The 11,582-nt window shown below is 38.2% G+C and overlaps 1 protein-coding gene across 4 annotated transcripts; it reads left to right on the forward strand.

Moving 5' to 3' along the window:
• Window positions 1-1,099: 1,099 nt before the first annotated feature.
• Window positions 1,100-8,247, forward strand: MTERF1 (mitochondrial transcription termination factor 1). 4 transcript variants are annotated; one of them, XM_086397987.1, is made up of 3 exons: window positions 1,100-1,358; window positions 1,726-1,787; window positions 5,784-8,247. In XM_086397987.1, exons 2-3 carry the CDS (start codon window positions 1,783-1,785, stop codon window positions 6,970-6,972), a joined length of 1,194 nt encoding a protein of 397 aa, XP_086254113.1. In that variant the 5' UTR covers window positions 1,100-1,358; window positions 1,726-1,782; the 3' UTR covers window positions 6,973-8,247. The 4 variants fall into 4 exon arrangements, with proteins under 4 accessions (XP_086254113.1, XP_086254114.1, XP_086254111.1 ...); XM_086397988.1 differs by having other exon boundaries at window positions 1,100-1,354; XM_086397985.1 differs by having other exon boundaries at window positions 1,100-1,169.
• Window positions 8,248-11,582: the final 3,335 nt, after the last annotated feature.

Genomic DNA, 11,582 nt, shown 5'->3' on the forward strand with positions numbered 1-11,582 from the left:
AAAATGGGGCTGGGGGGCCGGGTGGGGCGGGGTGGCTGTTCACATGTGTTTCCCTGTACAAAAGGATTTAAGTACAAACTTTGACATTTCTCCTTTCACTTCTTCCTCTGGTATCTTATCTACACTTGTAGTACTAATCTAGGGGAGGCTTCTTTAAGTAGCTGCTTTCTGTTCTGATGAAAATTAAACAATCAGAATCATAGAATTCAATGTTGAAAGGGCCTTAGAGACTTAGAAGAAAAATTATGACCAACCTAGACAGCATATTAAAAAGCAGAGACATTGTCAACAAAGGTCCATCTAGTCAAGGCTATGGGTTTTCTAGTAGCCATGTATGGATGTGACAGTTGGACTACAAAGAAATCTGAGCATCGAAGAATTGATGCTTTTGAACTGGGGTGCTGAAGAAGACTCTAGAGAGTCTTTTGGACTGCAAGGAGATCCAACCAGTCCTTCCTAAAGGAAATCAGCCCCGAATATTCATTGGAAGGACTTATGTTGAAGCTGAAGCTCCAATACTTTGGCCACCTGATGCGAAGAACTGACTCATTTGAACAGACCCTGATGCTTGGAAATATTGAAGGCGGGAGGAGAAGGGGACAGCAGAGGATGAGATGGTTGCATGGCATCACCGACTCAAAGGACATGAGTTTGAGTAAACTCTGGGAGTTGGTGATGGACAGGGAGGCCTGGCATGCTGCAGTCCATGTGGTCTCAGTATTGGACATGACTGAGCGACTGAACAGAACTGAAATGAAACGCTGAAGTGTTCATCTACATCATGTTAATCACATAAATAAGCGTAATCAACCTATCACGCTGCAAAATTCATGTATATAATGATTTTCCCATTGCATGTCGCTTTCTAGCAGCAAGTCAGAGCCTCTGGCTGCGTGGCTAGAAGGCTCCGAGTCCCATTCCGCCCCCTGAAATACTCCCAGAGGCGCTCACCGCGGTCTCCTGCTGCCCCCTGCCGGGACCCAGCGTCAGGCTGTGAAAAGCTTCGCGCAGCCGCGAAGGAGAGGAGGGGGCCAGACGCGTGACGTCATCTCTGTGCGCATCTCATCGCCGGAAGTTATTTCTGTCCACTTACGTCCCTGTGTTTCTCGCGAGACTGCAGAGGTGCCAGGAAAGGCTTTTCCCCGTGCCCTGTTTTATTCCAGGTTGAGGTTGGTGACTTGCTGCTGCTGTGCTTTTTCTTTTTAGAAGCAGGTCTGGGTGGCTGTGATGTGTAACTGAGTCCCATTCCCGCGCAGTCGCTGGCTCACTTTCTTTGTCGGAGGACAAGGGACGGAAGAACCCGCGAAATGGAACCCGTAGAAATACCCGTAGAGTTTTTGAGTTACAGACTCGCGTAGGTTCGAACCTTGCTTCCACCAACTAAGTCAAGCTAGTAAGGGAGCTCGGCGCTTTTTCTCATTTTGTAATTTTAGGAATAATGCCTATCTTTTAAGTTGCCTACCTTTTAAGTAAGATAATGTGTGAGAAGCAGTTAGTTCTGGGTTTTGCAAATTATGCTCGTGATTCTGCTGCCTTTTCCCTTCATTCTCGGGCTTGTACTTAGCATTTTCTTCTCAATATCTCTGAGAGATGCTTAGTATGCTGAAGATTATGCATTTTACGAAAACAGTATGCACTGTTAAATGAGATTGATCTCTTTTTTTCTATATTAACGGAGTCCTGACAACATTTTGTCCTCCTTCCTTTATTTTTTTCCGTTTCTAGGGACAACTGTTTTCCCGCTTTTCTGGAGGAACGCAAAGTCCTTTTTCCTTAAGACAGATGAGGTGAGAAATGCATTTCTGTAAAGATGTTCAAACTTAGCTCGTTTTGTCAAAAGACTAACTGGAACGCAGTACCCTGTAACCAGAGGTTACCCATTTCCATCAAAAGCCCCCTTGTCCGGGGAATTGTGGAGCAGAGGGGCACATAAACCCACTTTTATCCCTTAGACCTCACAAGTACAGAGGTTTTCCATGTATTTGTTAACTTTGACTTTTAATGCTTGGAATAATGGCTTTGATAATTAAAAACGTCAGTTTGAGAGACAGATGGAAATAACTTAAAATATTAATTATTTTTGAAATTTATAGATTGAGTCAGTTGATACTACTTGTATTAGGCTGCTTAAATATTTATTCACCATACTAGGTGTAATAGATTATTTTGAAGGGAGATTGGGTGCTAAAAGAGTAAAATAACATTGATATTTATCAGGTTTAACTTTTTTTGTGTTGAAACCTGAAAAACAACTTACCCTATTTTTATCCCTTCTCTGTGTATGTATGTCCCTCTCCCCTTTTCATGTCAGTGATATTATACTAGCCATACTCTTAAGCAATTTGCCACTTAACAACGCTTAGGACATATTTTTATTGTGTTAGATCTGCCTCCTTTTAAAGAGTAGGCTGTGTAATGTTATATTGATGTGTGTTAGTCACTCAGTCTTGTGGGACTCTTTGTGACTTCATGTACTGTTGCCCACCAGGCTCCTCTGTCCATGGAATTCTCCAGGCAAGAATACTGGAGTGGGTAGCCATTCCCTTCTCCAGGGGATCTTCCCCACCCAGTGATTGAACCCAGGTCTCCTGCATTGCAGGCAGGTTTTTTACTGTCTGAGCCACCAGGGAAGCCTCATTGTATTGATGTACCACTATTTATTAATCATTCTACTCTTGGTGGCCATTTGGGTTCCTTCTTTTTTTACTCCCACAAACTATTATAATCATCTTTTTTTTTTCCTGTGAAGTAACAAATGTGCATTCTTGTCTTTCATTTCCTTTGGATGATCTTCAAGAAGTAGAAATGCTGGGTTGAAAGATACAATAGACAGTACCAAGTTCCCTTCCAACAGTGATATTTAGAATTCTTATTTTTTCCTATGTTTACCAGTTGTTAATGTTAGTTACCATCGTTTTTAGGTTTAGCTGATCGTGCTCATACTATTGATATTGGGGGGGGGGGTCCAATTTTTTCATGTATAATATTGTAATCAAAACCAAATTTTTGTGGCCAGTTCAGTTTTTTCTTGTTTAAATAGAATACTTAATTTTAGGCTCCTTAGTAATGAATTACTATAAAACAAATGATTCACTTCACCTTGAAGTAATTGTTAAGTTGAAGAGTTGTGGGAAAATACTGTTTGAATGGAATCTTGTACTATGGATAGATTTAGGAGGATGAGCCTTTCTGAAAGACAGAGTGGGTTTAAAAAGGCAGGAAGACAAGAATGGTCAAGGATGTCTAGGACCAGAGATTTAATAGGCAACGGTGTTTCATTGTGAGATTGCAGAATAGAGGAGATAGCTAGAAAGGTCAGTCTGAAGATTTTACCTTCCAGGGGAGAGCTACAGAGGTGTCTTAATCAGGGCGTGAGGGACATGACCACATCTTTGTTTCATAAGTGTTCTGTGGGGGGCACTTTTGAGTGTCTCGTTTAGAGAAACGAGTTAAGCGACTGATAGTCTGAGTGAGAGAATTTGCGAAGAGTAGAGAGATTGGATTTCAGAGATACTGAAGAAGCAGAGTCTACATGAATGAATGACTGTGGGTTCGAGGATGAGAAAAAAAAGCAAAGCTTACTTTCACATTTTTTATTATGAGTAATTATTAGGAGAGTAATGGTGATTTCATTAATTAGAGGAGGGCTTGTTTGTTTGGGGGCTGGGAAAGATGCTCAGGTTGGTTTTGGACTTGTTTATTTGTGTGAAAGGTATGTCCATGGAGAATGAATTATACACAAAGACAAGTCCACCTATAATACATCCAGAAGTCTTAATTTCTTAGTCTTTTGTTAAGATATTTGGCATATATTTTTCCTCTGAATTTGTCATCAACAGAATTTCTTTTGAACTTGCTGTGACTCATTCAGCTCTGTTTCTCAAGAGTAGAGTGTGGTCTAAAGCAGTAGTCTTAGACATTTTTGATCATATACAATCTTAATTTTAAAAAAGGTCTATAAATACACCTCCAATATATGTATATTTATTGACTAGTTATATACATGTCTTATGGTACTATTGTTAATATATTGTATAATTATGAAACATGTAAAAAGTAGAAATTTTAAAAGGCCAAGACAAATATAAATTGGAGCTGTACTGTATTCTTCCTGCATCCCATTGGATCATCTCACACCCACTCTTTGGAAAGCCCTGGTTGTATCTAGAGCTGTCAGTGTTCTGTCCCTTTATCCAGTAGAGGTCACCCTGAGCATCTGGAACAGAACAGGGTTTTGAGCTGGGCAAGGTAAAGCCTCATTCTTTAATTAGGAGGGTCTTATTTTTAAGTTTCTGTCTTCATGTATTTTTGGAAGATTATGTAGTTACAGAGTATATGTTATAATGAAACATGAAGAATAATGAACTCAGGGTATAGGGCACTCTAAAACACGCTTTTGCCGTTTCCTGTTTACTTTGTGAGTGACCTGCATTTTGTTCGAATGTTACCTGAGTCTGTAGTTTTGGAATCTTTTCCTAATTCTTTGAGGATTAATGGATTATCTGAGTTATAAGAATGTTTCCTGCCAGTAGGCATAATCCAAGTTCTTGTTAAATTGGAGTATTTAAAAGGACAGGCACAGAGGAGCTTTTCCTATATGGATCTTGAAAGCAGCATCTCAAGCCCATTGTAAGTAATTAGAAATTAAGAGCAGTTTGTCACAGCTATATAGTCTGAAAAGGAGAAAGTACTGGTGAAGTACCATGTACAGCACTTTACAAAAAAGTGTTATGACCATAAGCAACTTAGGAGCATAAATCATCTGACAATTTGGATAGCAAGACAGAAACTTTTCTGTTAAAATATTTCCTATAAACAGAGATATTCATTTTAGTAGGGACCTATGATTATTATCATGTATAAGTTCATATATTTTATGCCCCATTTCTAAATGATCAGGAAAATGAGTTGTCAAGGTTTTAATCTTTTGACCAAAGTTATGTGTATTATGAAGCAGATGCAGAGAGCCCTGAGTTAGTCTTTTGTAAAATGGTGGTAAGAAGGAGAATGGCAAAAGTAAGTTTTTAAATGTGTACATCTCATTTCTCTGTATAATTCCACATGTAGTGGACTCTGTATGAAATATCCCAGCTGGGTCATAATGAAGTGAAAATTGGTTTGGAGTTATTGGGTGAACCCAACAATCAGGGTAAATTGAGTGACGTGGAGATTGGGATCAGGGCTGTTGACTAGAGATCCATGTAAGATAAGAATTAAGGATGGGTTTAAAGAATACCGTGAACCTAGAAAAAGGTGTTTAGGGTGGAAATAACATAGTATGAAGTGTTGGTTTTCAGGGCTAGATTTAGAGTTTGATAACCAAAAAGTGATAAGAGGCAAAGAAGGCTGGTATCTGTGGGCAGATGCAAGGCCAAAAATCTGGTAAGTTAGAAGACAAGGCAGAATTGAAAGCGTCAGTTAGTAAAAATAAGTCAAAGCTTTGGAAAGCAGTTAGATAAAGCAGAGATAGAAAGGGGCAATCGGTTTTGGGTAGCCAATGCAGGCAGGACCAAATAGCAAGTAAAGGCAAGAATAATTCTGGGGCAATGTTGTTGCTGTGTGCTGCTTTTATTTATGTTAAGAATAGAAGTGGCCCCTGGCCCACAGATAATTGGAATGGTGAGCCAGGGAGTGGGAGTGTGGTGATGAGATTATCACAGAACCAGGAGAGCTGGATCTCTAGTATTTTCTTACAGAAATGACCACACTACAGGATCATGATATAATCTGTCAGCTGTTGAACATGTTTGTTTGTGTAATACTGTATATGTTGTTTTATACAGCTTTCCAAAAGGTTTGGGCCACCTGACCATTATGGTGCCAAGAAAACTCTTGTATGTGAGAAGTAACTATCTCTTTGGTTCAAGATGTTGGATGATCCGATTTTCAACAGAAATCCTCTTTAAATCAGTTTCATTTAGGCCTTTCAGTAAGAAATGTGATAATGCAGACAGTGAACCTTTGGAAAATGAAGAACTGCTGAATAACTTACTTACCATGGGAGTAGATGTTGACATGGCAAGGAAGCGACAGCCTGGAGTTTTTAACAGGACAGATACTAATGAGCAGGACCTGCAGACATTCCTTCTGTCTAAAGGAGCCAGCAAAGAAGTGATTGCTAGCATCATATCAAGATATCCACGAGCCATGACTCGCACACCTGAAAGTCTTTCAAATCGATGGGATCTGTGGAGAAGAATTGTGACATCAGACCTTGAAATTGTAAATATTTTGGAACGTTCTCCTGAATCTTTTTTTCGGTCCAGTGACAACCTGAACTTAGATAATAACATAAAGTTCCTCTACTCAGTTGGATTGACCCATAAAGACCTTTGTCGATTGTTGACCAATGCCCCGCGTACCTTCTCCAATAGTCTTAATCTGAATAAACAGATGGTTGAATTTTTGCAAGAAATCTGTTTGTCGTTGGGTCACAATGGTCCCACAGATTTTGTCAGGAAGATAATTTTTAAAAACCCTTTCATCTTAATTCAGAGCACCAAACGGATAAAGGCTAATATTGAATTTTTACAGTCCACGTTCTGCTTGACCAACGAGGAACTGCTTAGTCTGATATGTGGTCCAGGAGCTAAAATCCTAGACCTTTCCAGTGACTGTATGAGAAGAAGCTACAGAAATATCAAAGACAAACTCTCTTCTCTTGGGTGTACTGCAAAAGAGATACGGAAGTTTGTTTTAAGCTATCCAGATATGATCTTCTTGGGAGAGAAAAAGTTTAATGATAAAATAGACTGCCTCATAGAAGAAAAAGTTAACATTTCACAAATAATTAAACATCCTCGGATTTTGGATTCAAGCATAAGTACTTTAAAAAGTCGAATCAAAGAATTGGTAAATGTTGGCTATGACTTGAGTACATCAAACATCAGCCTTCTGTCTTGGAGTCAAAAAAGATATAATGCTAAATTGAAAAAGTTATATATTGAGCAGAACATTGTCCTGGAGAATTAAGCAAAAGTCAGTCTTCTAATGTAGTGATATTCATTTTGAATTTGGACCTTTCAAAAAGGAGAGATTTGTATTCTTAACCACATATACATAATGTAAAGTGCCTTTGGATATTTTATTTTAAAGGTTCATAAAAACTCACTGTCAGTATATCCAAGTATATAGTCTTCCCAGCTACCTCTTCTGTAGTTTGAATTATTAATAGTACCACATCCAATTTTATGATATAGGCTGTGGCTGTTGTAATTAATGGTCATTGCTGAGTGCTATGGCAGAACAATGTGTAGAAAGAAAATGCAAAATAAGTTTTTTTGGCTTCTCTTCCTGTTTAAAAATTGAGAGATTGATTTGGATATTTCTATTTCTTATCATGGTTTTGAATAGCAACCTATTTCTCCTGTTATTCTGTGTATCTAATTATAGTTCATCTTCAGAATACAGTGTCAGTAGAAATAAGACAACACAGGAGGAATTCTTCACCCAAATTCTACATACTTCATTTAAATCGTTAGTATGCCTCATGGCTCCTCCAGTTTAGGCTAAATTTACTGTGGCTATATCCTGATTTCTTTGAAGATAAGGGCAACTGTGACAGGCAGAATAATAGTTAACCCAAAGATTTCAATGTCTTAATTCCCAGAACCTGTGGATATGTTTTGTTACATTACAAAAGGACTTTGCAGATATGATTTAAGAACCTTAATTTGGGGTCCTGGGTTGGGGAGATTATCCTGGATTATCTGGTTGGACCCAGTATAATCACAAGGGTCTTTAAAAGTGAAGAGGGAGGTAAAAGGAGAGGTCAGAGTGATGTGATGGAAGAAGGACTTGACCCACTTTTACTGGCTTTGAAGGAGGAAGGGGACATGAACCAAGGAGTGCAGGTGGCCTCTAGACAATGGACAAGGCAAGGAAGCATTCTCCCCTAGTGGCTCAGAAAGGGAGGCAGCCGTGTCAGGACTTTGAGTTTAGCCCAGTGAGACCCTTGTCAAACTTCAGACCTGCAGAACCGGAAGATAATAAATCTGCATTATTTTAAGCCACTGAGTTTGTGATAATTTGTTACACCAACAAACAGACTAACAATTAAGTAGATAATTTAGTAATTCAGGTGAAGAAGTATACCTTTAGTATCATATTTGTATTTCTTCTCTTATACTTTTTTCATCCACTTACCTTTCTGGAATGGCTAGTAAGTTACTGTTTGTAAATTCCTGTAAATACACGGATAAAAAGCTAAATGTAAGTCTAAATAAAGGAATATTTTTGCTTAATGAATGTACAGAAATGGTTTTTGTTTATTTGTAATTTGCTGGTGTTTCTACTAATATAAATAAAGAGCTAAAAGTTTCTAGAGGCATTAATTTCAAAAATGACATGTGTCTGTATCTTGAAACATACACAGTCTAGCTCTGCATAAAGTGAAAGAGAAGGAACCAATTGTATGACTGTAATTACTTTCAGTTGTTTTCCAGAGGCATTTGTTTTCTAGGTACGGATTTTAAATTAAGTAACAAATGATGCTTAACCTTTGAAGCATTTTTTTCTTTTATTGAAATATAGTTGTTTTACAGTATTCAGTTTCATGATCACGGAATAATGATTCAATATTATTTTTTTTCAGATTATACTCCATTATAGATACATATGATACACACACACACACACCAAGATAATGGGTATAATTCCCTGTGTTAAGCCTTATTTTTTATCATTGATACCTCAAAAAATTTTATTCCCACCACTGATAGTAACAAAATGCTTGTTTTTTCAAGGCCATTTGTATGTAAATGATACTCAACTATTTCCAATAAACTATTTGATGGCAAACATGGCATAATTTAGAAAGCATGGACTTTAGAGACATTTCTTTAGAGAAATATATCTGGGCACTGTTCCTGATTAGCTCTGTAACTTTGTGTAAATATTTTAATTTTACTGAACCTATTTTCTCATCTATAAGATGAGAAATGGACTTCCCAGAGTTAAGAATCAGGTGATACAGGGCCTCTAAGGTTTCTTGCACACAATAACTGTTCAGTGGTAGCCAGAATAAATAGTTACAGTAGCATTTTAAAGACATCATTCCCATATTATACAATTCAAAGTATGCAGCTTTTAAAAATATTCATTGTGCTGTGCAATAATCACTGCAGTCTAACTTTAAAATGTGTTCATGCCCTTTAAAAGGAAATCCTGTGCACATTAGCACTCAATCCCCATTATCCCCCTCCTGCTTTCCTAGCCCTGTTTATTTGCTCAGTTGTGCCCAGCTCGTTTGTGACCCCATGGACTGAAGCCCACCAGGCTCCTGTGTCCATGGGATTTCCCAGGCAAGAATACTGGAGTGGGTTGCCATTTTCTTCCCAGCCCTAAGCAACCACTGATCTTTCTACAAATTGGCCTACTCTGAACATTTCATATAAATGGAATCATACAATATGTGGCCTTTGGTAACTGGCTTCTTTCACTTAACATAATGTTTCTAAGGTTCATTCTTATGCTGTGTATCAGTATTTCATTCTTATGTGTTGGAAAATAATCTATTGTATAGATACAGCAGTAGGATTGGGAGTAAATTTTATGGTTTAAGTCCTGGGATGGGGAGCTTATCCCAGATTATCTGGGTGGGCTCAGTGTAATCAAAGGGGTCCTTAAAAGTGGAAGAGGGAGGGGAAAGAAGAGGTCAGAGTGATGTGATGAAAGGACTTGATGGATTTTTACTGGCTTTGAAGGAAGAAGGGGATATAAACCCCCTTAAGTCCCTGTTTTCTGACTTGTTTAGGAATTCTTTACGAGATAATTGGTTTGAAGTCTCTAACAGGTCTGTAAGAAACTTGAGGGAGGTGGGCAGAGGAAATAAAAGTTTATTGGCATCAGCTCGTCATGAGGATTATACCTGGACTTTTGAGAGATGATACAGCAACGACAGTTGCCAGTGGCCAAAGAGGGTGTGGGATGCACAGAAGTAAAATACAGTACCTATTTGGGGGTTGGGAGAGGGACAACTTCCTTTGTATTCTTTGTAGAAACAAATGAGCAATGCCTGTCAGGCATTATATAATTAAGTATTTTATATAAGATTAAGCTTATATAAGTACACATATATAAATATATGTATAATTATATAATACACATATACATGCACATATAATATTTTTTTGAAGTATAGTTGATGTATGATGTTTCTGTTGTACAATGAAGTGATTCAGAATATATACCTTTTCACATTCTTTTCCATTGTAGTTCATTACAAGATACTGAATATAGTTTCCTGTGCTATACATTTGGATCTTGTTTATCTATTTTTATATATAGTTTGAAACATGTCCTATCTTAAGGTTTGAGTCTGAGGAAGAGTCAATTCTTGTAAAAAAAAAAAAAAAGTGAATTACAAGCATATCTTAGAGGTTATTGTGGAGTCAGTCCTGGATCACTGCAGTGAAGTGAATATTGCAGTCAGGTGTGTCACATGGAATTTCTTGGTTTCCCAGTACATATGAAAGTTATGTTTATACTCTAGTCTATTAAGTGTGCAGTAGCATGCTGTCTTAAAAAAACAATATATACCTTAATTCAAAATGCTTAATTGCTAAAAAGTGCTAACCATCATCTGAGACTACAGCAAGTCAATCTTCTTGCTGGTGGAGGGTCTTTTTTTTTTTTTTTAAAGGTTTTTTTGATGTGGACCATTGTTGAAATCTGGGCTTCCTTGGTGGCTCAGCTGGTAAAGAATCTGCCTGCAATGCAGGCCATGGACTTGGGTCAGTCCCTGGGTTGGGAAGATCCCCTGGAGAAGGGAATGGCTATCCACTCCAGTATTCTGGCCTGGGGTTGCAAAGAGTTGGACACAACAGAGTGGCTTTCACTATTGTAAAATCTTAAATTTGTGCAGTATTGTTTCTGTCTTATGTTCTGGTTTTTTGGCCACGAGGCATGTGGGATATTAGCTTCCCAACCAGGGATCAAACCCACACCCTCTGCCTTGGAAGGCAAGGTCTTAACCACTGGACCTCCAGGGGAGTCCCAGAGGATCTTACCTGGATGTTGATGGCTGCTGACGATCAGAGTGGTGGTTGCTGAAGGTTGGGGTGACTGGAATTTTTAAAAAATAAGACAACAAACATGGAGTTTGGTACATGAATTGACTTTTCATTTCATGATTTCTCTGTTGCATGTAATGCTGTTTGACAGTATTTTACCCACAGTCGAAGTTCTTTCAAAATTTAAGTCAGTCTGCTGCTTTATGTAATAGACTAAATTCTGTTTATTTAATAGACTAAATTCTTTGTTGTCATTTTAACAGCCTTCACAGCATCTTCACAAGAATAGTTTTCCATCTCAAGTAGCCACTTTCTTTATACATCCATAAGAAGCAACTTCTCATCCATTAAAGTTTTATGAGATTGCAGCAGTTCAGTCATATCTTCAGGCTCAACTTCAAATCCTAGTTCTCTATCTATTTCCACCACATCTGCAGTTCCTTCCTCCACTGACGTCTTGAAGCCCTCAAAGTCATCCATGAGGGTTGGAGTCAGTCTTTTCCAAACTGCTGTTACTGTTGATATTTTGACCTCTTCCTGTGAATCAAAAAGTTTCTTCTTTTTCAATTT

Source organism: Bos grunniens, chromosome 4 (assembly GCF_055505025.1).
Source record: "Bos grunniens cultivar Pamir isolate PY7600 chromosome 4, Bosgru_T2T1.0, whole genome shotgun sequence".
Taxonomy (NCBI): Eukaryota; Metazoa; Chordata; class Mammalia; order Artiodactyla; family Bovidae; genus Bos; species Bos grunniens.